This window comes from Salmo salar, chromosome ssa07 (assembly GCF_905237065.1).
Source record: "Salmo salar chromosome ssa07, Ssal_v3.1, whole genome shotgun sequence".
NCBI lineage: Eukaryota > Metazoa > Chordata > Actinopteri > Salmoniformes > Salmonidae > Salmo > Salmo salar.
The window spans coordinates 44,714,706-44,741,608 of NC_059448.1; the positions used below are offsets into that span (position 1 = coordinate 44,714,706).

General features: G+C 44.3%; 1 protein-coding gene across 1 annotated transcript; it reads left to right on the forward strand.

The window, feature by feature from the left end:
* Positions 1-8,928: 8,928 nt before the first annotated feature.
* LOC106609348 (podocalyxin) lies at positions 8,929-26,059 on the forward strand. The gene is made up of 8 exons (XM_014208089.2): positions 8,929-9,392; positions 21,545-22,228; positions 22,426-22,631; positions 22,733-22,759; positions 23,753-23,900; positions 24,115-24,158; positions 24,291-24,413; positions 24,558-26,059. Exons 1-8 carry the CDS (start codon positions 9,350-9,352, stop codon positions 24,750-24,752), a joined length of 1,470 nt encoding a protein of 489 aa, XP_014063564.1. The 5' UTR covers positions 8,929-9,349; the 3' UTR covers positions 24,753-26,059.
* The last annotated feature ends 844 nt before the right edge of the window (positions 26,060-26,903 follow it).

Genomic DNA, 26,903 nt, shown 5'->3' on the forward strand with positions numbered 1-26,903 from the left:
CCATTCAAAAGTACGCAAAAACACGTGTATCTGTCTGCAAAGACAGACAGGTAGATTGTAGTGTACTTGTTTGTACTGAAACTACAAATGTAATGGAGTAAGCAGCTGATATGTCACGGGTGTCTATAGAAATAGGGTGGAGCTGTGTTGAATAATAATAGAACATGTGGGATGATTCAGTTGTCAGCAAGTGAGGGCCTGACTCTCTGTTAAAATCAGTTTCTGAGAAAGCAACGAAGGAGAGCAATTTTGGCAGTTTTGGACATTTCAAATAGATTATAACAGAAGCGAAAAGCTTCCATTCCAAGGGGACCTTTGAGCTGTACGGCATAGCACAGCTTTCATTCAAGATTTTCAAAATGTCAGCGTGTTTAAGGCACTTGAACACTTGCAGCCTACACTTGGGACAAAGCCTAATAAAAGGAGATGTATCAGAGAAATCTCTCATCTTGTGGTTACACATAACAGCCATTAATCAGGGTCAGAAGAAACAGCAGATATGGCTGGCCTGCGGAGTGTGGTAACAGTGACTCCAGACATGCCTATGGGTTTCCATGGGATGGTATCCATGGGATGGTATCTATGGGATGGTATCTATGGGATGGTATCCATAGGGATGGTATCCATAGGGATGGTATCCATAGGGATGGTATCCATGGGATGGTATCCATGGGATGGTATCTATGGGATGGTATTCAGGCAGAGTGGTATTAGCGTGAAGCGTGGTGGCGCTCTGGCCAGATAATAGACTACTGCAGAATTCCAGAGACAACATTCCAGCAGCGGAGAACAGTCAATTAGAGTGAGAATTGGAGCTGGAGCAAGGCACGGAGATACCAGGGAGACGCAGGCAGGGTCCCTGGCCCTTTTAGATACGCGCGCGCACACACACACACACACACACACACACACACACACACACACACACACACACACACACACACACACACACACACACACACACACACACACACACACACACACACACACACACCTTCAGGTCGCAGGAACATCTTGTGTGGGAGTTATAAGACAAAGCCTATTATCCCTCTAAGGGCTCAGACACACCAATAACATTTGCTGGCCGAGAGTACTTAGCACTTCTGAATGTAACTTGAGAACAGAGTGCGCACCAATTTTACATATGGAATCACGTGAAAAAGGAGGATGGTCCCTAAAACACAGCGCACTGAACGATCGGCAGACAAACGCTAGATCCACATTCTGTGCGATGTGTGTGAGCCTTAATTTACAATTAAGAGTCCATAATCTCCAATCCCACACAGGACAGTTTGTTCACTATCAGCTCAGGGCCATAGCTCTGGGTGTTACTAAACACTGGGACCACCACAGCTCCATCCATAGTAGACCCCCCTAACTGAGGTGCTGCCCTACACTAACCATTCCTCTGACCTCTCATCCTCCACGGACTCTACTGTCCCTGTCTGAGCTTCATACTTCCACATGATTTGCAGGCTGATGGGTTAAAACCACAGACAACCGTACGGCCATCTCTGATAAGGTGTGTGGGAGGTGATGGGTGAGGAATGCATGGGGTAGGGCAAGGGGCAGGGGGAGATGGGAGATTAAACCTGAGAAGATCAATGCCAGGGAGAAGAGGGGGAGGAGAGGGAGGAAAATAGGGAGAGTATGTAAGAGAGAGCGGGGGGGGAAGCGGAGTGAGCAATGGTTGAAAGTGGTGTATGTGTGAGAGGGAGAGAGTGAAAGAAAAAGAGAGAGAGTTAAAGGGATTTGGGCTGTGGTTGGATAGTGTACATAGTTGACAGGAGCTGTGCACCTGTCAACTGGAGAGACGGGGAGAGGAGAGAAGAGAAGGGGAGAGGAGAGAAGAGAAGGGGAGAGGAGAGAAGAGAAGGGGAAAGGAGGGGAGAGGAGAGAAAGAGGAGATGACAGACATTCCTTCACCACCGCTGCTATTCCTTAGTGCCTCAGGGCTGGGTGCATGGCTAACACACAGATAGCAAGCCTGGCAAGCTCCATAGCTACTAATAAGGAACCAGAGATGGCTAAAGCTGAAACAGTCAGGTGATATGACATCATGACTATAAGTATGACTATAGTCTTCTATAGTGACCATGACTTCCTTTGAATGACGCTAACATGAACGTGTTCCAAATATTTCTGTGGTCATCTCCCCCCAGAGCCGCAGTGGCTCAGCCAGTCTTACCTTGGGCCCCCAGACTGGAAGTGGTCTCTGTCAAGTACACTCACACATGCTCCATTTCCTTCTATAGAAACGTGGGATCGCTTTTCCCCGGGAAGCTCCCGTTGGCCACTTCCTGTGCCGCTCCCAGTCTGTGAATAAACAGAACATTTCTGTGTCTGCGCGTCTCACAACAATGCTTACACACACACACACACACACACACACACACACACACACACACACACACACACACACACACACACACACACACACACACACACACACACACACATCCTGACCCCCTTGCCATGTCTCCTCTCTGTGTTTGAGGAATTCTATTCTGAATATCCACCTTTCAAACACACACGCACCAACCTCCACCCTTTCCCTTTCCCCGTTTTTCTCCAGCTTCATCCCATCCAAGACATACTAAAAATAACAAAACTATATCCATCCCATCCATCACACAGCAGGAAGCCTAGTCCAGGCCTCTCCCCAAGACACGTCCAGAGACTGCTCGCGAGTAGCCTCTCCTCAAGAATCTCAACCCAGAAAGGGAGCTTCATTGACAAGCTGAGTCAAACAGAGACCTGGTGTAGATCTGGCTGTCCCGTTTACTATCTGTAGTGTCAGTGGTGATGTTCGCATACAGTAGCACCTCCAGATAAGCCCTGGGGCTGTAGGGGTCACTGATACCTCCTCAGCTTTGATAGCTTCCTCTCAGACCTCAAGTCTTGGAAATGTTCCATGGGACCCACAGAGATGTCACCTACCCCCAAACTACTAACCCAACTCCTCACCCCCAGATACCAGCCCTTCAACCCCACTACTCGCCACCCGGGTCATCCTAAGTCACGTCCTTACTTCCATCCCACCGCCTGATAGAGGTGAGGAGAAAGAGAGGAGGGTGAGCAACATAGCGTTCAATAGTTAGAAACCAGCTAAAAACCTCCCTCACACATTCTTTCACACATGATCATGTACACGAACAGGCAGAGATATCAGGAGTGGCTCCGGTTGGAACCAGGCTTCTGATAAGGTGTGGAGTGTTCTGTGTCCTGCCACTGAGCCTGTAGTGTACCTCCTCCACAACTACACTGCGAGCTCTCACACACACACACACACACACACACACACACACACACATTGTTGTCTATCAACAATGACAAGCCACCGGGGTCTGACAATCTGGATGGAAAATTACTGAGGATAATAGCAGATGATATTGCCACTCCTATTTGCCCATTTTTAATTTAAGCCTACTAGAGAGAGTGTGCCCTCAGGCCTGGAGGGAAGCAAAAGTCATTCGACCCAAGAATAGTCAAGCCCTCTTTACTGGCTCAAATAGCCGACCAATCAGCCTGTTACCAACCCTTAGTAAACTTCTGGGAAAATTGTGTTTGACCAGATAGAATGCTATTTCACAGTAAACAAATTGACAACAGAATTTAGGGAAGGACACTCAACAAGCACAGCACTTACACAAATGACTGACGATTGGCTGAGAGAAATTGATGATAAAATGATTGTGGAGGCTGTCTTGTTAGACTTCAGTGCAGCTTTTGACATTATTGATCATAGTCTGCTGCTGGAAAAACGTATGTGTTATGGCTTTATACCCCCTGCTATAATGGGGATCAAGAGTTACTTACAAACTACCTGCCCTCCAGAATACCTACACCACCCGATGTCACAGGAAGACCAAAAAGATAATTAAGGACAACAACCACCCCAGCCACTGCCTGTTCACCCCGCTATCATCCAGAAGTCGAGGTCAGTACAGGTGCATCAAAGCTGGGACCGAGAGACTGAAAAACAGCTTCTATCTCAAGGCCATCAGACTGTTAAACAGCCACCACTAACATTGAGTGGCTGCTGCTAACATACTGACTCAATTCCAGCCACTTTAATAATGGAAAAATTGATGTAATAAATGTATCACTAGCCACTTTATATAATGTTTACATACCCTACATTACTCATCTCATATGTATATACTGTACTCTATACCATCTACTGCATCTTGCCTATGCCGTTCGGCCATCGCTCATTCATATATTTTTATGTACATATTCTTATTCATTCCTTTACACTTATGTGTATAAGGTAGTTGTTGTGAAATTGTTAGGTTATATTACTTGTTAGATATTACTGCATGGTCAGAACTAGAAGCACAAGCATTTCGCTACACTCGCATTAACATCTGCTAACCATGTGTATGTGACAAATACAATTTTATTTGTCTAACAGAACAGAGAGGGTGTTCTTAAATGGAAGCCTCTCAAATATAATCCAGTTAGAATCATGAATTCCCCAGTGTAGCTGTTTAGACCCCTTGTTTTTTTTCAATCTTCACTAACAACATGCCACCGACTTTGAGTAAAGCCAGAGTGTCTATGTATGCGGATGACTCAACACTATACACATCAGCTACTACAGCAACTGAAATGACTGCAACACTTAACAAAGAGCTGCAGTTAGTTTCAGAATGGGTGGCAAGGAATAAGTTAGCCCTAAATATTTCTAAAACTAAAAGCATTGTATTTGGAACAAAACACTCACTAAACCCTAAATCTCAACGAAATCTTGTAATAAATAATGTGGAAATTGAGATGACTAAACTGCTTGGAGTAACCCTAGATTGTAAACTGTCATGGTCAAAACATATTGATGCAGTAGTAGCTAAGATGGGGAGAAGTCTGTCCATAATAAAGCGCTGCTCTGCCTTCTTAACAACACTATCAACAAGGCAGGTCCTACAGGCCCTAGTTTTGTCGCACCTTGACTACTGCCACAAGAGGTCTCTTCACAGTCCAAGTCCAGAACAGACGATGGGAGGCACACAGTACTACATAGATCCATGACTACATGGAACTCTATTCCACATTAAGTAACTGACGCAAGCAGTAAAATTTGATTTAAAAACCAGGTAAAAAAGCATCTTATGGAGCAGCGGGGACTGTGAAGCAACACAAACACTGGCACAGACACATGCACACACACACACGATAACATACGCACTATACATACACGTGGATTTAGTACTGTAAATACAGTATGTGGTTGTGGTGGAGTAGGGGCCTGAGGGCACACAGTGTGTTGTGAAATCTGTGAATGTATTGTAATGTTTTTAAAATTGTATAAAACTGCCTTAATGTTGCTGAACCCGAGGCAGCAGTTAATGGGGATCCATAATAAATACACACACACACACACACACACACACACACACACACACACACACACACACACACACACACACACACACACACACACACACACACTTTATCTGAAACTATCAAGATATCGCCTACAGACACGGCTGCCCTGTTTCTGTTTCATAAACGTTGATTTGGAGAACACAGTGTAAGTAAGTAAAGAAGGTGACTCCCCTTCAATTATATTTGTGAAACGTCCCTTTCTTCAGTTACCTAGTTTAAATTGCATGCAATCCTTCAGCTATATGTAAACTAAATATGTAACCTCCTGGATGAAGCACCAGCAGCTTTTTATACTTAGAAAGGCAGATACACACGGAAGAGTTACTCAAATGGAGCACAAATTTCAAGCCAAAAAGGACGTGTTTTCTGGTTCGAAGGGTGTGTGTTTTATAAAAGGTTGTGTTTGATGTGTTGTAGATATTTTAACAAATCGTTACATTCTTGTGTGTCAGGGTGTCTCCCCCTCCATACCAGCCCAGCTCTCCCCCTGACCTGCTCAGGCAGGGTGTCTCCCCCTCCTAACCAGCCCAGCTCTCCCCCTGACCTGCTCAGGCAGGATGCAGTGGAGGTGGAATACTTTTAGGAGTACGTAGGCCTCAGATGCTGTCTCCCAACAGGGCTCTGGGATTCATCTACCCATGGAAAGGGGGGGAGGGGGCAAAAATCCAAGAGTGAATGATGTACTAAAGCAAAACTTCTTCCTACACATACCTCAGTCTCCCTGATGTTACCGCAGCAGAGGACACAGTGCCCAATTACAGACTAAAATTCCTGTACTTGAAGTCTTCATCAAGTCTGATTGTTTGATCACCTTCTTTGTTTTCTGAAAGTAAATCAGGGGAGAGTTCCATCACTTTAGGATTGGAGACATCCTAATGGAAATTCAACAGGGAAACATGTTGATGGAGAAGCTACCAAATGAATCCGTTGTTGTTAAGCACCTGTTGCACAATCTAATCTCGGTCAGTGTTTTAAAATGATCTCATTTTATGGGCTGATTCATTTCATCTCCATCACCAGTGGATACTCAGTGTTAGTCGGTAACTGAACCAATGTTTTGTTTACTGAGTAAACCTGGGCAACAGTGTCCACCACAACAGCCCATCTTCACATGGTTCTACCAGGATCATTCACCATCAATACACACAGATGTAACTAACCCCTGCCATAAATGTCCTGATAAACCAATCTGTGCTTCCAAACATGGAATTCATCATATAAGGGAGGAGCTGGCCTTCGACTTTCTGTGTTTGGCACCATGTGAGTCCAAGGAGGGGACTCACATGGTATGGGTGTATGAGGGGAGCACTGTAGTTAAGTGGGGAGTTGTGACGTGGGAGATATTCATGTCGGTGAGGTAAGTGAGAGGGAGACCTAGAGGCACCTCCCACAGTGTCTCTCTGAAGAGACTGAGGAGGTCTAGGAAGATGGAGGGATGTGTAAGGGATGAGGAGGAACGTAGGGGGATGTAGGTGTAAGTCTGACTTAGGGAGTTGTAGCGGCGTTTGGGGCGTAAGGAAGGAAGGAACAAAAGGAGGTGTAGGGGTACAGGTGGAGGAAGGGACTGAGGGGGGTGGATTGGTATGTAAGGGGAGAAGAGTACCGAATTGAGAAGGGTTGTTGGAAAGGTGTGAGGGAGAGTTTGAGGAGAGAACGCGTGCACACATTCCAGGCATGCCCGCTCCATTGTAGGAGGCTAATGAGGCGAGTGAGTGCTGCTCCGGGGCGAGAGAGACAAAACCCTCGGAACGCCGTCCGGCACGGTGAAGTGAGCTAACGGGAGAGGAATTCCAAACGCTGGACATGAGAAAGCATGGCTCAGGGCCAGCAGATCGCTCTCTCACACAGACATACAACTCATTGTGGTTAAGTAATCATGTCTTTAGAATGTGTATGAGTTCACAGCAACTGGGTGGACACTATCCCTGGGTCGACTTCCCCTTTGTGACATAGAGATAGATGTTGGTACCAACAATCACATACATCACCTGGGACAGACACACAGTCACATGGCTAATCTGCCAAACTGACATTGATCTTTGAGAAATTTTACAACATAGCTTTTTTCATTTAAATCTAGTTTTAGAATAAGTTATAGTATTTCTATAACACACCATCAATAGGAGTGGCCAAATGAACATGATTAATAGATAATGACAGCTTTAATAAACAAAGATGAAATCAATGTACGACATGTCCATAGGTGCTCACAGTCCTGGAGCAACTTGGCACTGAAGGGAGCTGAGAGACAAAAATGATAGTTCATGGTTACATGACAGCCCTGTCAGCAGCCCCATCCTGGTACCCCTCCCAGCCCTGTGTCTGGCCAGCCTGGTGAGGTGAGGTGCAGCATCAGCCTTCAGTCAGATGATGGTACTGGAGGGTGTAACGTTTGAGGAGTTTAGAGGATCCCTAACACCAACACAGCATTCCTCTGACCAGCTGCTGGTATTAGCGACGATTGGCGGCAGTCACACACCAGCTCGCTCGCTCACTCACACATACATACACACACAAGCTCCATAGGTTCGTACAGGTGTAAAAACACTTGTCGACTCTCTGCCACACGCACACACAGTCAATCACAAACGAACAAGGGCACACACACCGTGTATGTACCACCACTCCACACTCATAAACTACACTAAACTCTTAAGTGTTCTTTCAGTCAAATAAGTTGTATATTGTTGAAGGTAAACTAATAACCCAGGCTGACATGGACCATGGGAGGGAGTACTATTAGTATAGCTTTGAAAGCTCCACATCTAAACAGCTTAATAATGAGCGACTATTTCAGACCATAGAAACGCCCTGGAAAACCTCCACACCCATGATCTTATCTCCACTATTTTCCTCCTAATTTCCCATCACCAGACCAGCCACTGGATCTTATACCAGACATAATGTGCTACAAGTAGGGATTGATGTAGAGGTTATTCAAGATATTCATTAAATATTGTCTAACACCTGAAGCTGCCAGTTGAGGCAAATCAAGCACTTTTGCAAAAAAGTAAAAAAGAAAATAAATTAACTTTTGGATCCAAATGTCTTTGACTGACTGATCTTTGAAGAGGGCATATCAAAAGCGCTTTCGAAGCAATTCCAGGAAAGCCTGTGAATTCCCGTTGTCATGGCTTCTGAGTGGAATTAACTCAGCTTTCTCCTTAGGGTCAACCAGCCTGGCTTGGATCCCCAAATCCAAAAGACAAACATCACACCTGCTGGTTATATGCCACTTTCCCAAGCAAATTAATCTATCATTGTTGGCTAATATGGTGAATGAATGGAGGACTATAGATATGAATGATTTGGGAAACATGTATTACCATGTCATGTGTCTGAAAGAAGTAGCATGCTAAGAATCGTCAGTTATTTCTTTTCATTGACCATTATTGGAATAAGGCAAACTGAAGGAACATAAGTCTTTGGGAGTCGTTTCCTTTGTTATTCAAAGTGTTGGTCAGTTTGAGAGTCCACCCAAAAACGCTTTCTATTGGATCTCCCCTGGCCTCGCATGACAAGCTGGAATGGGCAGTGCCATGGGCCTGTGAGTAACAGCTGAACACTTGTTAAGAAGACTGGGGTCTGGACTGGCCACGGGGCTTGCGCTTTGAAAGCACAATACGTCTTCTAGCCACTCCGGGAGAGGGAGCCAGCAACAACAACACAATCAGCGCAGCCAAGGAGACCGGAGAAAAACTTTCCCCCAAATTCCCGACTCAGAGAGGGGGAGAAAAGAAGGGGAGAAGCGCCAAACAAAAGCATTCTTAGCTTTCAGCAAAACAATAACTTTGGGAAAATAATTTACTTCAAATACAAATTCAATGAGATAGGCGTAACGGAACGCGTCTCCAGCAAGAATCCGCTACTTTTATTCAACATTCTGATTCTGAATACTTAAAACCACGGATTGAGTGCTGCAGCAACACTGAATGAAACAAAGTTGCGTCAAAAAAACAGAATGGAAACGAAAATGCGAATCACGTGGGCACTTATTCCACTTGGTAAGTGTCTATTCTTTGTATTTTATTTATTTTATTTCACTTGATCAAAGTTGGTTTTATTTTTGGGGACCCACAAGAACCCATCACCACCTTTCCTTTATTTGAGCAATTGAAGACATTCAATGAGAGAAGTTAACATAGGAGGAGATCACATTTGGTATCATAATTTATCCATGCATAATAAAAGAAAAACAACTAAATAAAACAATGTTGATTATGAGAGGTGTCTGTGTTTCTCCTCAGCAACAGGTGCGCACATCAATAGCCTACAGTTAATGGTGCACTGAAGTGTGTAGCCTAATCTGTAAAACAAAATGGAATGGAATTTCCATAAAAAATTAAATCGTTTTCGTTATATTCCGTCTATATGATTGCCTTATTGTCGTTTTCTTCCGTCATCGGTGCTAAAAGAACATGTTGCTTGGAAGTAATAAAAATAATAAATAAATATAATTCCTATTAAACCGTTATCTTATTAGCCCTCTATCCCACCAATACTAGTGAGAGTCTATACCAGCTGCGCGCTTTCACAACATGCTGCTCTAATTTCGGTATCGAGGAGTGAGTGAGGGGGAGTTGCACTGTAAGTGCGAGGCAGAGACTGGCACCTGAGGGAGTGGCACCGGGGAGTCAGGGCCAGGGCCGCGCAGCTGAAACATCTGACCCCTCTTCACGCAATGGTCCTCTCCACTCACACTGTGCTCAAGAGCCGGGAGGGAGACAACGGGACCGCATAATGAGTGCCTCCGTGCCTGCTCGAGACGACCCTCATGCCTAATGGTGAGGCTGAGTGTTATTCTTTAATTACGCGCAGGTCGCACCTGCCTCTTTCCACTGTAAATTAATGAAAAGTAGAGGAGGCTTATGTTTTTTTTGTCGCCGAGCAAAAACAGACTGGATGTTCACGGTCAGCCCTTTTCCCAAAACTTTTTTAGACCACATAATGAGTTAGGCCTAAAACTAACTTGACAAGCATTATTGCCAAGCATATAGGCACTAATAAAAATAATGTCCTCCTTGGATACAAATCAACCTCCAATACCATTTGATAGAACACAAACCATTTATAAAACATTTTCAATCTGCAAACTAACCATAGTGCTATTAAAAGAAAAGGTCAAAAATCCCAGACCAGACCATATCCTTCCAGAGCCTACCCCACACACACCACTTCCCAGTCCTTTTCATCCTCTATTTGAGTTTGAGTTTATTTTATTTTTACAGGGACAGTGCACATTAATCAACGTTTCAGTAAAAGTGCCGGTTTTAGCCAGCCGGCTAATTTTCAACCGCAGTCCCTGGGCAGGTTATTAAAAACAATTACAATATAGACAATCATTGAACAGTGAGCACACGCAGAGTAACATAGGACAAGCAAGACATAGCATACAGACAGAACAACATAGGCCAAGCAAGATGTAGCATACAGACAGAGCAACATAGGACAAGCAAGACATAGCATACAGACAGAACAACATAGGCCAAGCAAGATGTAGCATACAGACAGAGCAACATAGAACAAAAAGCAACAAGACAAAATCCATAAAAACAACAAAGTGTTTCCACACCTCACAAGCTACAGACAACAGACAACATGGAAAGCAGCAATACACAGCTAGGGATTATGTTCACAAGTCTGATTGACCTTTAGCCATGTCTTCATGCATTTTGTGAAAGTGTGATATGTGGTGCAGTTATGTGTGTCTGATGGCAGTGTATTCCAGACATGGGAAGCTCTCACAGAGAAAGCAGATTTACTAAAGGTGCTTTTCCTTAAGGGAACTATACAGTCACCTCTCATGGCAGACCTTGTGGATCTGCTGCCATATGTTTGGGTTTTCTGTTTAACAAAAATACTGAGTGGAGGGGGAGCCAGGCCATTTAGGATCTTGAATACAAGACATGCGTCGGTGTATTGCACAAGATTTTCCCAACTCAGGAGCTCATGCTTTCTGAGGATGTAACAGTGATGATGGCTATTGGGCTTCCTATCGAGCACTTTGAGAGCCTGTTTGTAGACAGACTGAATAGGTTTTAATGTTGTATAGCAAGCTTGGGTCCAACTAGTCAAGCAGTATGTTAAGTGGGGGAGTATCATCGATTTGAAATACAGTTTTGCTACCTCTGTGGTCAAACAATTTCGTATAAATCGGAAATTAGCTAGGTTGAATTTAGTTATTTGAATTACCTTTTTCACGTGCTTTTTAAAAGAGAGGTTGGAATCAAGTATGATTCCAAGGTACTTAAAATCAGATACCACCTGGAGCTTCTCCCCTGACTCATAGACATCTGGCTCAGTAGCATCTGTTGCCCTCTTTGTGAAGAACATGCTAACTGTTTTTTTCACATTGAGATGCAAACACGAGTCACTGAGCCACTTTGTAACCTGGACCATTACAGTAGTGAGTTCTTGTGCAGCTTGTTGTTTGCTCTTTGCATGCACATATATCACTGTATCATCTGCATACATTTGAACTTCAGACCCAGTGCAGACGGAAGGCAGATCATTAATGTACAGGCTGAACAGGAGGGGCCCCAGTATTGACCCTTGGGGCACACCCACATCATAGCTAAGAGTGGGCGACAGCTCATTGCTCACTCTGACACACTGAGTTCTGCCTTCAAGGTATGATTTCATCCATCTCAAGGCATCGGGGGAAAAGTTTGGGGTCATGAAGGTCATGGCATGTGTTTTCCTAAAAGGTAAACCCAGCCAGGATCTTTGTTATGATCGGGATGCGGCTTGGCAGCCATGGCTATCCTCCCTAGGCCAAGCTTATGGGAGAGCGCTAGCGGAGAACAATAGATAGGAAAACCCCTTTAACAACATCCCTGTTCCAAAGGAAGGTGTGGCACCAGATTCCCATCATGAGACGAGACGGCCATGAGCTCTCTCCGTCTCCTCACGCGCACACACAGCCTGGTTCACTCAAATGCAAGGACAGGGAGACGGAGTCCTCACTCCTTCACTCCCCTGGAAATTCACCTAATAAAAGTGTGGGGAAACAGGACAATAAACAGGCTGTGTGTCTGAAATGACACGATTACCTCTATAGGGCACTACTTTTTGACCTGAGCCCTACGGGCCGTCCAAAAGTAGTGCATTGTACTGTGGCCAGGGCCCATTACAGCGCTGGTCAAAAGTAGTGCACTATAAAGGGTGGGTGCCATTTCAGAGGCAGCCAGGGGATTTAGATCCACTATCGACATTCAGGGGATTGGAGTTTTAACAGCAGCGTTGGGGAACAGTACAGGAGAGGGAGGCTTCCAGTTCCTCTAGGGAGTAAGTGTAGTAAAGCCTTGTGTTTCATCACTGTTTGATGTGGATGATAAAGCACCACCACACCCTCCACCTCTATCTTCACCCCAGAGCAGCCTACACTCCTACATGTCCAGGCCAGGTGGACATTAATCAGGCCAGTGGCTGGCACCATGCATCACAGACCTTCACTCAGCTCCCCTCCTCATTTCTACCGCCTCCCTGCTTCATCTCTCTCTCTCTCTCTCTCATTTCACACATACAGGAACACACACATGTACAAGGTCTCTCCCTCCCACTTTCACTCTCTCCTCAAACTCCTTTCTCTGCCTTGGCTGGCAACTCCCTTCTACTTTGCCTCTAAGAAAACAGAGAGCGGATGTTTCGTAATAAGTGCCAAGCAAACAAAACATGTGTGTGTGTGTCAAAGAGTTGGCCTTAACTGAAGTGTCGGTGACCACTATATCACTCCAAACTCCTCCATGATGTCAACTGCTCCACACTGTTGTCTACCAACATTCCTTGCCTAATGTATTTACTGGCAATAGATTAATAGCATACAGCATTCCTTGCTGCATTGCTTAGTTTAGCTCAAAGCCAGTCAACACACAGGACTAAAGACAATAGACGGGTCGTTCCACCAAATGAGTTTCTTTGATATTTTAAGTAGTAAAAACCTGTTATATTAAAATAGAACTTCCGGAAGATTTGCATTCCTTTTACCCAGTAGTTCTGAAAGTAGCGCACTAGAGCCAAAATGGGTCCCCGAAAATGGTATACTACATCATATATGTGCCTCATTGGATAACGCTGGGCAGGCCTGGGCCAGCCTTATTTCACTGTGCAACTTGTGGGCTGGCCAAACTTGCAGCACTCAAAATGGTGCCACACAGCTGCCAGAAGCTTTCAATCTAGGGATTTCATGGCTAATTGAGATATAACAGTAATTCTGCTAATAGATTATGCATGCGTGAACTACACATTGGCACATCCCGCCCAAGGCGGGAGGTTTAAAAAAAACACTTAGGTAGTCGACAAAGTTCCGGATGTCTCTTTAAACTGTAGTGCCTATTAATATAGACCACATGGAACATTCAATTAATTTGATTTTTATTATGAATAAAGTACCAAAAATCTGCATTTTGACATGTCCCTCTGTGCACCCTCTGTGCACCCTCTGTGACTTCTAGGAAGATTTTAACCCCAACATTTCTCCAAGCTTGGTAACACTTTATTTGAATAGTCCATCTGTAACATTAACTATCTACTAACCCTTAACCCCTATCCTAACCTACAGGGCCTTCCAGTTGGTAGAGCATGGTGTTTGCAACGCCAGGGTTGTGGGTTCGATTCCCACGGGGGGCCATCACAGAAAAAAAAAATATATATGATAATGAAATGTATGCATTCACTACTGTAAGTCGCTCTGGATAAGAGCGTCTGCTAAATGACTAAAATGTAAAATGTTATTCTAAAGCTAACCCTAACCTTAACAAGCAGTTGCAAACCAACAGATGGTTTGCTGATAGTATGACCATCTGTAGAGAATCTACAGAGGGACTATCCAAATAAAGTATGACCCCAAGTTTTCAACATCATTGTAAACGCTAGCTATGTTGTTGCTTTGATAAAGTCATTCCTGAAGAGTATTATTTATTCATGTGATTAGTGAATCATTTTAAGTGAAAAAAACCTGTCCCTCATTTTAAGGTCAACCCTGTTACGTGAACTAAACTCTCGTTTTAATATGGTGAAACTACTCCTTTGTAAATACTTTCGACATAAACATCAGTAAAATCAGAGTGTATAAGCAGGTGAACAGATTCTACTCTTTTTGGCCATTTTCTAGTGGAAAACTTAGGGTGTTGAGCATAACATGTCTACCCTGTTACCCGTAGATAGACGGGCTAGAATTGTTTTATCAACCCTGTCAAAAGGGGATTTATGACTGATTTATGACTAAATCGTCAACCCTGTTAATTTATTTGGCATTTAGTAGGCACTTATCATAATATATATATATATATATTTTTTTTTTAATTTAATCTCTTGATTAAAACTTTTATTAAGTTGCTGTTCATGATGGAATGTTAGATTAGGTGAAATCAAACTTTTTTTCATTCACTAAGTTACACTACCCAGAAGGGACTAATTTTGTGGAACGACCCAGACCTCTATAGACTAAAGTTCTGTAGAAGTGCTGGACCATGTGTGCACACCACAGCGCAACATAGACACAAACATCACCCTGGCATCACAGCACTAGAAATGTGCCTGTGTTTGGGTGTGTGAACCCACGCCGTGTGGCGACTAATAATCTTCATAATGTGTAGTTATGCTGTGTAGTCACAGACAGTTAAATAAAGGTTAAACAAAATAAAATACGATTTACACCATCAGAGATCAACACCCTTTTTCCACCTCACTCTCCTCTACCCACCTCCCCCATTCCTCATTCCCGCTTTCTCCCTTTTATTCATAGAGTGATTTTACATTCACAGCCCCTCTCCTTAACGGAGGAGCCTATTGGATAAGTACTGTGTAAAGACGGCCTCCTTCCTCCTCCTCATCTCCCTTCCCTCCCCCAGTTCCAATTCTGAATTACCCCTCTCAATGGGACACCCCAGGAAGGCGGGGGACTACTGGGCTCCTAAAAAGCCTGGGCCACAGCAGGGGGCCGGGGGTGAGGGAGTAACCCCCTCCTGGCAGAGCCGAACGCGGGGAAAGCTAGACTTTTGTGTGGGCCGTCACCCACTTAACAGGGTGGCTTTGTGCGTCCGGGGCTGGGGAGGGAAAGCTACATTTATTTACTCTCCTGCCTCTGGCAGCGCATGGTGGATGTTCACGCTCAGACGCACATAAATCTGGCCTTATTATGGGATGGCCTGGCTGGCACACATACAGGGACAGAGATGAATACACACAAAGCTAGACAGGATCACATACCCACGCCAGTACACAAGTGGACCGGCAGACACACACCCTTAGGACTCAGCATAAAGAAAGGCTATTTTTATTTTTAAGATGTCCACTGATGGTGCCCAGGCTGGGCGCCATAAGCCTCTGCTCCCCTCCCTCTACCAGTAGTCTGTGTGGGGCCTGGGGCCCGGAGGTTATTTTTACAATATGGCTGGCAGGAAGGCAGGACAATTCAACAAGTCTCCACCCTCCAGGCCGATTGTCATTCTGCTTTAACTATGTGCGGATGGAGGCTCTCACACGAAACAGGACTGTGCTTGACGCCCGCCGGGACCCAACAACAGGACCCCCTGTGGGGAGACACCCCTCTGACCCTATTACTGACTCGTTAGTCACAGTGGGACAGGCCAAGCCGTAACACTGTCACAGGCATGAGTTAGGAACACAAACACTGGGGAAGTTGGAGAACTCAGCCCTATGGTGAATGGCCTTTAGAGGCCTTATCATCATCTTGCTGCATTTCCATCTTGAAGATCTGGAAGTAACTGACTGTATTTTACTAGGATTCTGTCTGTGTCTCTGTTAGTCTTGAGTCAGAGCAGGGTGTGTGTAGGGTGTTTCATGCTCTCTGGGTTTAAGTCATGCACACACGTGAAGGACGTCACGCTGCTTGCTTAGCGTGTACCACTTCATCCTGATTCGGCTCACACCGAGGCTTGAACCCACGACCTCTGCCTTGCTAGCACACGTGACCAACCTCTTGAAGCGTTTTACCAGTCGGTGCCATGCAAAAACCTAGATATTTGTGGCGCAAGTGGGGAAACTTCAGGCTGAGGAGGGAGTTTCACACATTTACATTTTAGTCATTTAGCAGACACTTAACCAGAGTGAGTGTTTACTTTTATTCGTACTGGTCCCCCATGGGATTCAAACCCACAACCCTGGCATTGCAAGCGTCATGCTCTACCAACTGAGCCACACATCCCCATGTGCTACACACCCACACAGTGAGAGAGCAAAGAAGCCCATATCTCTGCGTAACAGAGTCAACAGGAAGGAGCCTGGGGTCGGTTCTCACACCCTCTGACTACCGTCTGGCCCTGAGAGTGTCCGGGACACCGGGTCGCACCCCGTGGGAGAGAGACAGGCCACTGTAGTAGCAGACCCAACCGGACCCAATGACCTAGCGATCCATCTTAATAATAGACTGGTGGAGGGAGAGGCTAATAAGACCTGGCTGCAGGTCTGTCTGTGTTGGCCCAGTTATGCTGTGTAGTCACAGACAGACATCCAATACTCATGGGGATAGTAATGTAATCCTACTGTGGTATACAGGAACCTCTGGTGTGCTCTATCAGTTACATCAAGGAGGCTTCATTCCCTATTCACACTAAGCATCTTGGCTACTAGCTAGGGAGCCTATGGCAGAGGAAAGGGAAGCTATGGAGATGGAACCTTCCTTCCCATCTCCTGCCCCCCCCCCCTCCTTTCTCTGGGAGGGGGGGTCATCTTAGGGAATTAATGTTTTTGAGAGACTACAGGTGCCATCCTGGTGTGTGTGTGTGTGTGTGTGTGTGTGTGTGTGTGTAAGTGGGGGGGTGGGAGGGGCATCTTAGGGAATTAATGTTTTTGAGAGACTACAGGTGCCATCCTGGTGTGTGTGTGTGAGTGGGGGGGGGGGTAGGAATGTCTCTGGTAAAAACAGCCCCAGCTAAATAGTATCAGGATCAGGGGTGCTGCTGTCACCTGTTAAGAAACAGACACCCGGGTGACAGATGGGGTCAAAGAGGGTCACTCCAAAATATGACACCACAGCTAGAGGTAGAGGAGGGGAGATAGTGGAGCAGACAGATAGAGACACACGTCTCACGTGGAAATCACAGGAGCAGTTCACCAGTCCCAGGCCAAATACATACTGTACACGGAATATCTGCATGATCAGTACAGATGTTTAGAACAGTCCACTCCCAAGACATTGCATAGTGTATGTCAGACATTAACTGTATCACTCCTGATTTACACATTTTCAAAAGCTGTCAAAAAATGTAGCAAAGAAATACTGTCTGTAAAACCTATTTTTTCATTGTCATTCAGTCCTGCTGGGATACTTCCACCTGTTAGACTACAATGTTGAAGCAGCCTCCTTTCTCGAGCTACCCAGCCTGGTCTCATAGACTAGACGTAACATAGTAAATATAAATCAGAGTTTCCCCCTCCTATAGAGCCGTCTGCGTCTCTGGGTTCTCTCCTCATAGTGACTGCTAAGTTGCTTAATGGAGCCTGATACCAATTGGCGTGTCTGCAGTTTAGGATTGCAGCCACAGTTTAGGCTGCCTGTCAAAGGGAAGCGATGGAGACAACAAGGTTTTACCTCTCCCCTCCCCCACCACCCCTCTAAAACAGCCTCTTATCAGACACTGATAAGAGGCTGTTTTAGACAATGTTCTCGTTGCCCCCGACAACCACTATTAATCACCATGACAACCCACCACGTCTGGATTTACATCTTTACATCCTGGGTGAGCATCTTTTTAACGGGCTGGTCAACAGGAGGGGCTCTACTCAATATCACACATACAATACAATGACTATTAGAGTGTGAAAATATGTATTGATATAGAGATTGACAATCTGGTTGGAATGTTGTAAAAGTGATTCAAGTAGTATAGAAACCTTGTTATGAGGTTGGATTGAATAGAGTTGATTAGAGTCCCCACATCTCTTTATTCTACAGTGCACATGTGGAGTGGGAGGTGAGTGTTCGTGTATGGTTTATGTGTGGGTGTGCATGTACAGTTTGTCCACTACATGTATTGTAGGCCTGTGTTTGTGCATGTAACCTTGGGAGGAATTTCAAATGATTGAGCACTGTTTAAAAAACAATGTCGTCCTGTGTGTATGAATTTAGGGCTGCACAATATTTGCAAAAAAATCTAATTGTGATTTTTTTAACCAAATATTGCGATTTGACTTGCAATATACAGGTAACTGCCAAAACAAAGGAAACACCTAAATAAAGTGTCTTAATAGGGCGTTGGGCCACCACCAACCAGAACAGTTTCAATGTGCCTTGGCATAGATTCTACAAGTGTCTGGAACTCTATTGGAGGGATGCAACACCATTCGTCCACAAGAAATGTCATAATTTGGTGTTTTGTTGGTGGTGGAAAACACTCAGACGGCACTCCAGAATCTCCCATAACTGTTTAATTGGGTTGAGAACTGGTGATTGAGAGGGAGACACACACACACACACACACACACACACACACAATAAACCCCCTATGCTCCTTTGAGACCCCTTTTTCAAAGTCACAGATCTCTTCTAACCATGGTAGCCAAAATAATGGGCAAATAGCCATTTTTATACATCACCCCAAATACTGTCTATTATATTGACAAGATATTCAAGTTACCGCTCTAACAATGGAAATACATGTTCCCAAAGATAACAGGCAGGCAGGAGGAGATGAGATCAGATGGGACCATTCTAGCTAATGAGAGGGCAGATAAACAGGCCATAGAGATATATAGAGGACTAATCTAATCTTTGTGTCTGTGCAATTATAGCGTCTGACAGCATGGGCAGCGCTATTGAGGCTATCTCCATTTTAAAGTAGTCAACGTCTTCATTGGCTGATTCCTCCCAACTCATAGGAATCCCCATCCAGTTGACTACTTTAAAATGGTGGAACCTTCAATGGTAATGTCCATGCTAAAACAGGTTATATCCATGATGAGTCCTCCATCTACAGTGCATTTGGAGTGTTCAGATCCCTTGACCTTTTCCACCTTTTGTTACATTACAGCATTCTAAAATTGATTAATTGTTTTTTTCCCCTCCCTGACCAAGGCCCCTCTCTCGATTGCTCAGTTTGGCCGGGGGAGCAGCTCTAGTAAGAGTCTTGGTGGTTCCAAACTTCTTCCATTTAAGAATGATGGAGCCCACTGTGTTCTTAGGGACCTTCAATGCTGCAGAAATGTTTTGGTACCCTTCCCCAGATCTGTGCCTTGACACAATCCTGTCTCTGAGCTCTACTGACATTCACTGTCAAATCTGGGACCTTACATAGAAAGGTGTGTGCCTTTCCAAATCATGTCCAATCAATTGAATTTACCACAGGTGGACTCCAATCAAGTTGTAGAAACATCTCAAGCATGATCAATGGAAAAAGGATGCATCTGAGCTCAATTTCGATTCTTATATCAAAGGGTCTGAATACTTAAGTATCTGTTTTTTTATTTGTAATAAATTTGCAACAATTTCTATAAACCTGTTTTTGCTTTGTCATTATGGGGTATTGTGTGTAGATTGATAGAAAAAAATATTTAATCCATTTTAGAATAAGGCTCTAACATAACAAAATGTGGAAAAAGGGAAGGAGTCTGAATACTTTCTGAATGCACTGTATTTCTATGACAACAGGCACAAATCCGATATAATCGTTTTTGGGTAAGTTGCAGAAATGCCACATATATAAGTGCATTCGTAACAACCTAACCATTATGAAACTTCTATTTCGGTCAAATAAGCCTCATGTATCACATTAGCAATTGCATTTTTGTTGACCAAATTCGACACACTCTCATTGACCTCCATACAAAAATGACTTACGTCGTGGGCTTATTTCCGTGGACAGATTTTGGGTGGAGTAAAACTGCTTCGCCTCTTCCTCTCCGATGACCCTAAGCATGATGGGTTGTTAATTACTTAATTAACTCAGGAACCACACCTGTGTGGAAGCACCTGCTTTACATATACTTTCTGTCAGTCATTTACTCAAGTGTTTCCTTTATTTTGGCAGTTACCTGTAGATGAAAACACTTGGGTGAACTGTTGGAATCCTAGAAACAGAATGATTTATATTAAAAAGCAAAAAAGTGTCATTGTTGTTACTTGGAACAATCTGTTGACTGCATTTGACCTAACAGAACAGCATGCAAACTTCTAGTGAATCTAAAGAGGAGGAACTGGGCTGCTTGATGGGGCGGGGCTTGTGTGAGTGGGAAGCAGCCACAAGTAAACTATATAAAATGGACACTACACATGGCTGAGCGGTGTTTCAAAATATTGCATGCGATATGAATCTTCTTGCGACATGAATATTGCACGACAATATTGTGATTCACAAATACTTATTTCCCTCATTAAAATGCAAATCATTTTATAACATTTTTGACATGCGTTTTTCTGGATTTGTTTGTTGTTATTCTGTCTCTCACTGTTCAAATAAACCTACCATTAAAATTATAGACTGATCATTTCTTTGTCAGTGGGCAAACGTACAAAATCAGCAGGGGATCAAATACTTTTTTCCCCTCACTGTATGCAGCCTTTGAAATGTATGCTATTTAGTGTGCAGTGTGTTGGTAATGTAGGTACACGTCCTTATGTATGAACATGTGAGATAAGAGAGGTATGAGTGTTTTTAGTGTGTGACTGTCCACCCAGGTATGTGTATGACTGAGTATGAGGAAGCAAGTAGTAGTCCTAATGCTATGGCGGTACGTGTGTGTGGGTTGAGGATCCTATAGCAGCCATTGTTCTAAATCCCTAGGGTCCCAGCCTAAGAACGTGGTCCAGGATTGTTTACGGTGCGCTAGGGCAAGCCCATAGGTTGGGTGTGGTACTTCCTCGGTTATTGTGTGGAGCATCCTGTCCTGTTTACTATAAATAGAGAAACAAAGAGAACAACTACTGTACAGCTGTCTGGAGAGAAGGAAATAAACCACAACAGGTTTACACAGAGTTCACCACAGAGGCTCCTCAATATCTCATCGCTGATATTCTCTTGGAAATACAAAATATTTATAAAACTGTATGCAACCCACATTGACGATGGACCAAGTTCTAGAGACTAGAGATGGCTCAATTTAAATTTAAAAAATGCCAAGTAGATTGCATTTAGTTAGGCCTATGTAATATTTGTTTTGGATTAAACCGTTAATCCTGTTTTATGTCTGTTCACTCCAGGTTTTCTACTTCACTGTACTCATGCTGATCCAACACCCTCTAAGTCTTCAGATTCCATGGAGAACACCAGATTCTCTACTGCCACTCTAACTTCCGAGGTCGCCACATCCACTATCCCCCCCACTCTAATCAGTGAGATCGGGACTGCACCTCCCAACCTTACCGTACCAACTGTGGCCGCGCTGAGCACCTCTACCTCTGGGAGGTCCAGTGGTAATGTGATGTCCACCACCATAACTGCTGCTGGAACGGGCTTCACTAGCTCCTCAGGAACCCCCACTGAGACCACCACGCAATTCACTGGGTTCTCAGGAACCCCCAACCAGACCCCCGCACACTCCACTAGCTCCTCAGGAGCCACCACCCAGATCACCCCGCACCCCACTAGCTCCTCAGGAACCCCCACCCAGACCACCGCACACTCCACTAGCTCCTCAGGAACCTCCACCCAGATCACCCCACAACCCACTAGCTCCTCAGGAACCCCCACCCAGATCGCCACACACTCCACTAGCTCCTCAGGAACCCCCACCCAGACCACCCCGCACTCCACTAGCTCCTCAGGAACCCCCACCCAGACCACCCCGCACTCCAATAACTCATCAGGAACCCCCACCCAGACCACCCGGCACTCCACTAGCTCCTCAGGAACCCCCACTCAGACCCCCCCGCACTCCACTACAGGTGAGTCCCACCACCATTTCACCTCAAAACACCTATCACTCATCCAGCATAGAGTTTGGCTGTAGTCTAAAAGCTGAACAGTTCTTATCACATGCACCTCATACATGTTCATATGCGGTCATGTGTGATTACATGATGGAAGTGAAAGAATATTCCACTGACAAAATTGTTTATTCTCTTATTTATGGTTCTTGAAGCATTCACACGGGTTGGTGGGGGATATAGTCCAACCCTTACAATCCCATGGTCAAGGTTGTCCTCTCCATCCCAGCAACCCTCCACCTCCAGCCCTGTGGGTTCAGGAAGCAGTTTTGCTTTCACCACAACCCGTGCAAAGGGAGGGATGGTGTTAACAACCACGGCTGAGACTACAACCACGATGACCACTACCAAGAGCTTTACGGTAGGACAGAAAGAGTTTTACTTCAAGAGACTTGTCAGCCTGGTTAAAAAAAATCACAACACAAATATGATCTTAACTTTGATTGTTTCTGCTTTTTACAGTTTGTCATGCCCAAAGGAAATGAAGAGGTAAGGGTTTCTCCTTTCTACTGTCGTCCTAGATTTGCTTACGAGTTTAGGTCTGCGTTTACATTCGGTGTCAAATGACAAATACTCAGCTGCAGTTAGATCCATCTTACAGAGTGCACCGTTAGCTGACAACGATGTGCATGCATCAATGGGGCAGAAGTCAGTGTGGTGTTGTGATTCCGGATGGCCAGATGGCTAGCAACAATAAGAAACTGCCATGTGGGGAATCGTAGGTGGCGCGTTTCAGCTCGTATCTTATTGATACCATGTCTTGAGGTATTTTGTACGATATCATTTCTATTCTAATATGGCAAATATTCACTTGCTAACAAACCAACAACTGTTCATTGTGCAAATATATTTATGTTTTCAATAAACATTTGGAGACAGAGTTAACATGTTGTCAACAATCTAAGCAAACCGTCTGTTTTGAACCATAGTTGAACACGCGTCGGTTTTGTTGCTAAACAACCAACCCATCTATTCTCAACACAGAACACAGAGCGACACTTCTGTTTCCAAAGCCAGGACAGGAAGTAGTGCATCATGTTATAAAAAACGATTCCGCAGGAATCTGGTGGAAAAAGTCTTAGTGGGAAACCTTCCTGACATTTCGCTAGATTCCATCTTTCCCACACCTCTCTCGCCTTCTCCCTCGCTTTCTGACTATGAACAGCTGCTCTACTTCAGAAAGGCCAAGAATAACTGACACCTCACTGCACGGGAAACGCTGACGTCCCACCTTTGACCTTTCCCTCGACTCACCACAACCAGCATTGTAGTGATGGCTGTAATGATGTCATGGTGAAATTACATCAGCTCAGCAATTGCCAATCTCTTTAGATAGATTGAGATTCACTAAACAAGGCATGTTGATAGTTTATGAACGGGACAAAAAACAATGAAAACATTTGGTGCAATCTACTAGAAAAAGTTGAAAACTAACGAAAAGCTTGATGGAGTCTTACAAACGTGTTGGTTTTCTCTCATCAGAATCATGAGAGGAAGGACCTGGAGAGGAAGGACCTGGAGGCGCTGTGTCGACACCTGATGTCTCAGATGCAAGACGCTAACTGTACTCTGACTGTGAGCGAGAACAACGGACACACTACCTTTGACAGCGTGGTAGTGACCGGCAAAGGTATGTCAACTACCCAGTCCCCACTATTCAGACGCTTCCAAGGCAATTAAATAAATCACACCTAACGCACCCCATTTCCTAATGCTAGTCTTGGTTGTATGAGTTGTGTTTTTAAATATATACTATTTGAGAGGGTTTGAGCCAATTGCTGTCAAGGTCAAGTACCAGAAGTGAACTGTTGTAAATGAAAGTTTCCTCTGATTTTTTTTTTTAGTGAACAACTCTGTCGTCCAGCAATACTATGAGGAAATCACCAGAGTAAGTCTAACATTGTGTACATATCTTCCTGAATGTCATCATAAACGGGCTACTGGAGAACATGTAAAGGTTGTATTTGGAGGGAGGCGTGTCAGAGTGGGTCTTAATTGACTTTTTCATCTATTCTGTCAGAAACCAAGTGACAACATGACCCTGATTGCCATTTTGGCGTCCTGCGGAGCTCTGCTGGCCATGATTGTAGGCTTCGCCCTCTACGCCGCATACCACCGCAAGTCCTATCGGAAGAACCACCAAGTAAACAATTAGAAAACCAAACTACTCGACAATCAATAATGTCTGTCTGTGATATGTCCACATTCTTCCTAAAGTAACTAATAATAGTTGAGCTATGCTTTCGGAGGGTCCTCACCAAAATCTCCCCTTATCTTTTCTCAACAGCAACACCTGACGGAGGAGATGCAGACGGTGGAGAACGGTTACCATGACAACCCCACGTTGGAGGTGATGGAGGTGCAGCCGGAAATGCAGGAGAAGAAGGTGGCTCTGAACGGAGAGTTCAACGACAGCTGGATTGTCCCCATCGACAACCTGCTGAAAGAGGACATGCCAGACGAGGAGGACACTCACCTGTAGAGGGGGACTGGAACAGACAGGGGTGCTACTATAATCCCTTGACCAGCTGACTCGCCCTTCCCTGCACCGCTACAAGGGCCCTGTTTAGTAGAGGGTTCTAGCTCCAAACGTTGCAGGTAGAAATGTATTCTATATAGAATGTATACAACCTTAAATAATGGGATTTGAGAAATCGCACAATTGTGACAGTTCTATGCAATGCATTTCTATCCGCAACACTTTTAATGTTCCTCCCCATTGAACCAGACCCAAGGCAACAACACACGGATGCCACCTGACAAATCTGGAAAAAAAATAACACCCAGAGGAAGACAGGATCTGGAAACCCACCCGGCCTAAAACGGGTGTCTGAGTCCCATCGCTGCGGCCATGGAAAAGTAACAGGGCATTTGGTGGATACTACACCAATCAACATTGTGCCTAGTTTTAGGAGATATTCAATATTTGGGAAATGTAACTCTCAAACATACACAATCCCATTTTAAGAGCCATTGAGTGTTTAAGGTACTTGATGTTCCGCTACATAGTTATTGATTTAATTGGGAAAACCAAACAGTCAAACCACCAATATTTCAGGGTGGAGTATATGAACTAAAATCTGCATGTTCTTTATGCTGTAATCAATGTAATCCCCAAAAGTTTATTGAATTGTACACTTGAGCACCTGTACATAGTATTTTCTTATATTTTAAGAGAAAATGGAAGCTGAAACTTTGTAAAACTGTAACACTACTTGCCTTTATGGTTAAATCTCAATAGTATTGATTTAGAGAAAATGACGTCAGGATAAAGTGAAATAATCATCCTGGTGAATGAATTAAACTACTAGTGAATCTCAGCTCTGAGGACCTGGCAGTGGCTGCTGTATAGAAGCCATATACTGGTGAAATAACAGGGTCCCTGGAGACACTGCTGGGACAGGAGCTTCTACAGATATGAAGGGGAAAACTGTAAATAGTCATTTGAAAGTTCGAAAGAATTTTACCTAGGGCCGGTTTCCTGGACATAGATAAAGCCTTGGACTTATTAAGAGCCCTTTCAACTATGCTTTTTAGTCTAGGACTGGGGTTACTCTACCAGTGAAGCTGGACCCTAAAGATACAGCTGAAGTCGGACGTTTACATACACTTAGGTTGGAGTCATTAAAACTTGTTTTTCAACCACTCCACAAATTTGGCAAGTCGGTAAGGACATCTACTTTGTGCATGAGACAAGTCATTTTTCCAACAATTGTTTAGACAGATTATTTCACTTATAATTCACTGTATCACAATTCCAGTGGGTCAGAAGTTTACATAAATTAAGTTGACTGTGCTTTTAACAGCATGGAAAATTCCAGAAAATTATGTCATGGCTTTAGAAGCTTCTGATAAATTATGTAAATTAGCCTGAGTCAATTGAAGGTTTACCAGTGGATGTATTTCATAGCCTACCTAGAAACTCAGTGCCTCTTCGCTTCACATCATGGGGAAAGCAAAAGAAATCAGCCAAGACCTCAGACAAAAAAAATTGTAGACCTCCACAAGTCTGGTTCATCCTTGGGAGCAATTTCCAAACGCCTGAAGGTACCACGTTCATCTGTCAAACAATAGTACGCAAGTATAAACACCATGGGACCACACAGCCGTCATACCACTCAGGAAGGAGACGTGTTGTCTCCTAGAGATGAACGTACTTTGGTGCGAAAATTATCTATATCCACAGTAAAACGAGTCCTATATCGACATAACCTGAAAGGCCACTCAGCAAGGAAGAAGCCACTGCTCCAAAACCGCCATAAAAAAGCCAGACTATGGTTTGCAACTGCACATGGGGACAAAGATCGTACTTTTTGGAGAAATGTCCTCTGGTCTGATGAAACAAAAATAGAACTGTTTGGCCATAATGACCATCGTTATGTTTGGAGGAAAAAGAGCCTTGCAAGCCGAAGAACACCGTCCCGACCGTGAAGCACGGGGGTGGCAGCATCATGTTGTGGGGGTGCTTTGCTGCAGGAGGGACTGGTGCACTTCACAAGAAAGATGGCATCATAAGGGAAAATGTTGTGGATATATTGAAGCAACATCTCAAGACATCAGTCAGGAAGTTAAAGCTTGGTCGCAAATGGGTCTTCTAAATGGACAATGACCCCAAGCATACTTCCAAAGTTGT

Bases quoted from the DNA above. Each gene is read 5' to 3' on its own strand.
- LOC106609348 (XM_014208089.2), top strand. From the start codon at position 9,350: ATGGAAACGAAAATGCGAATCACGTGGGCACTTATTCCACTTG. The intron at 9,393-21,544 runs GTAAGTGTCTAT...TGTTCACTCCAG, and splicing joins GTGGGCACTTATTCCACTTG to GTTTTCTACTTCACTGTACT. The intron at 23,901-24,114 runs GTATGTCAACTA...TTTTTTTTTTAG, and splicing joins CGTGGTAGTGACCGGCAAAG to TGAACAACTCTGTCGTCCAG.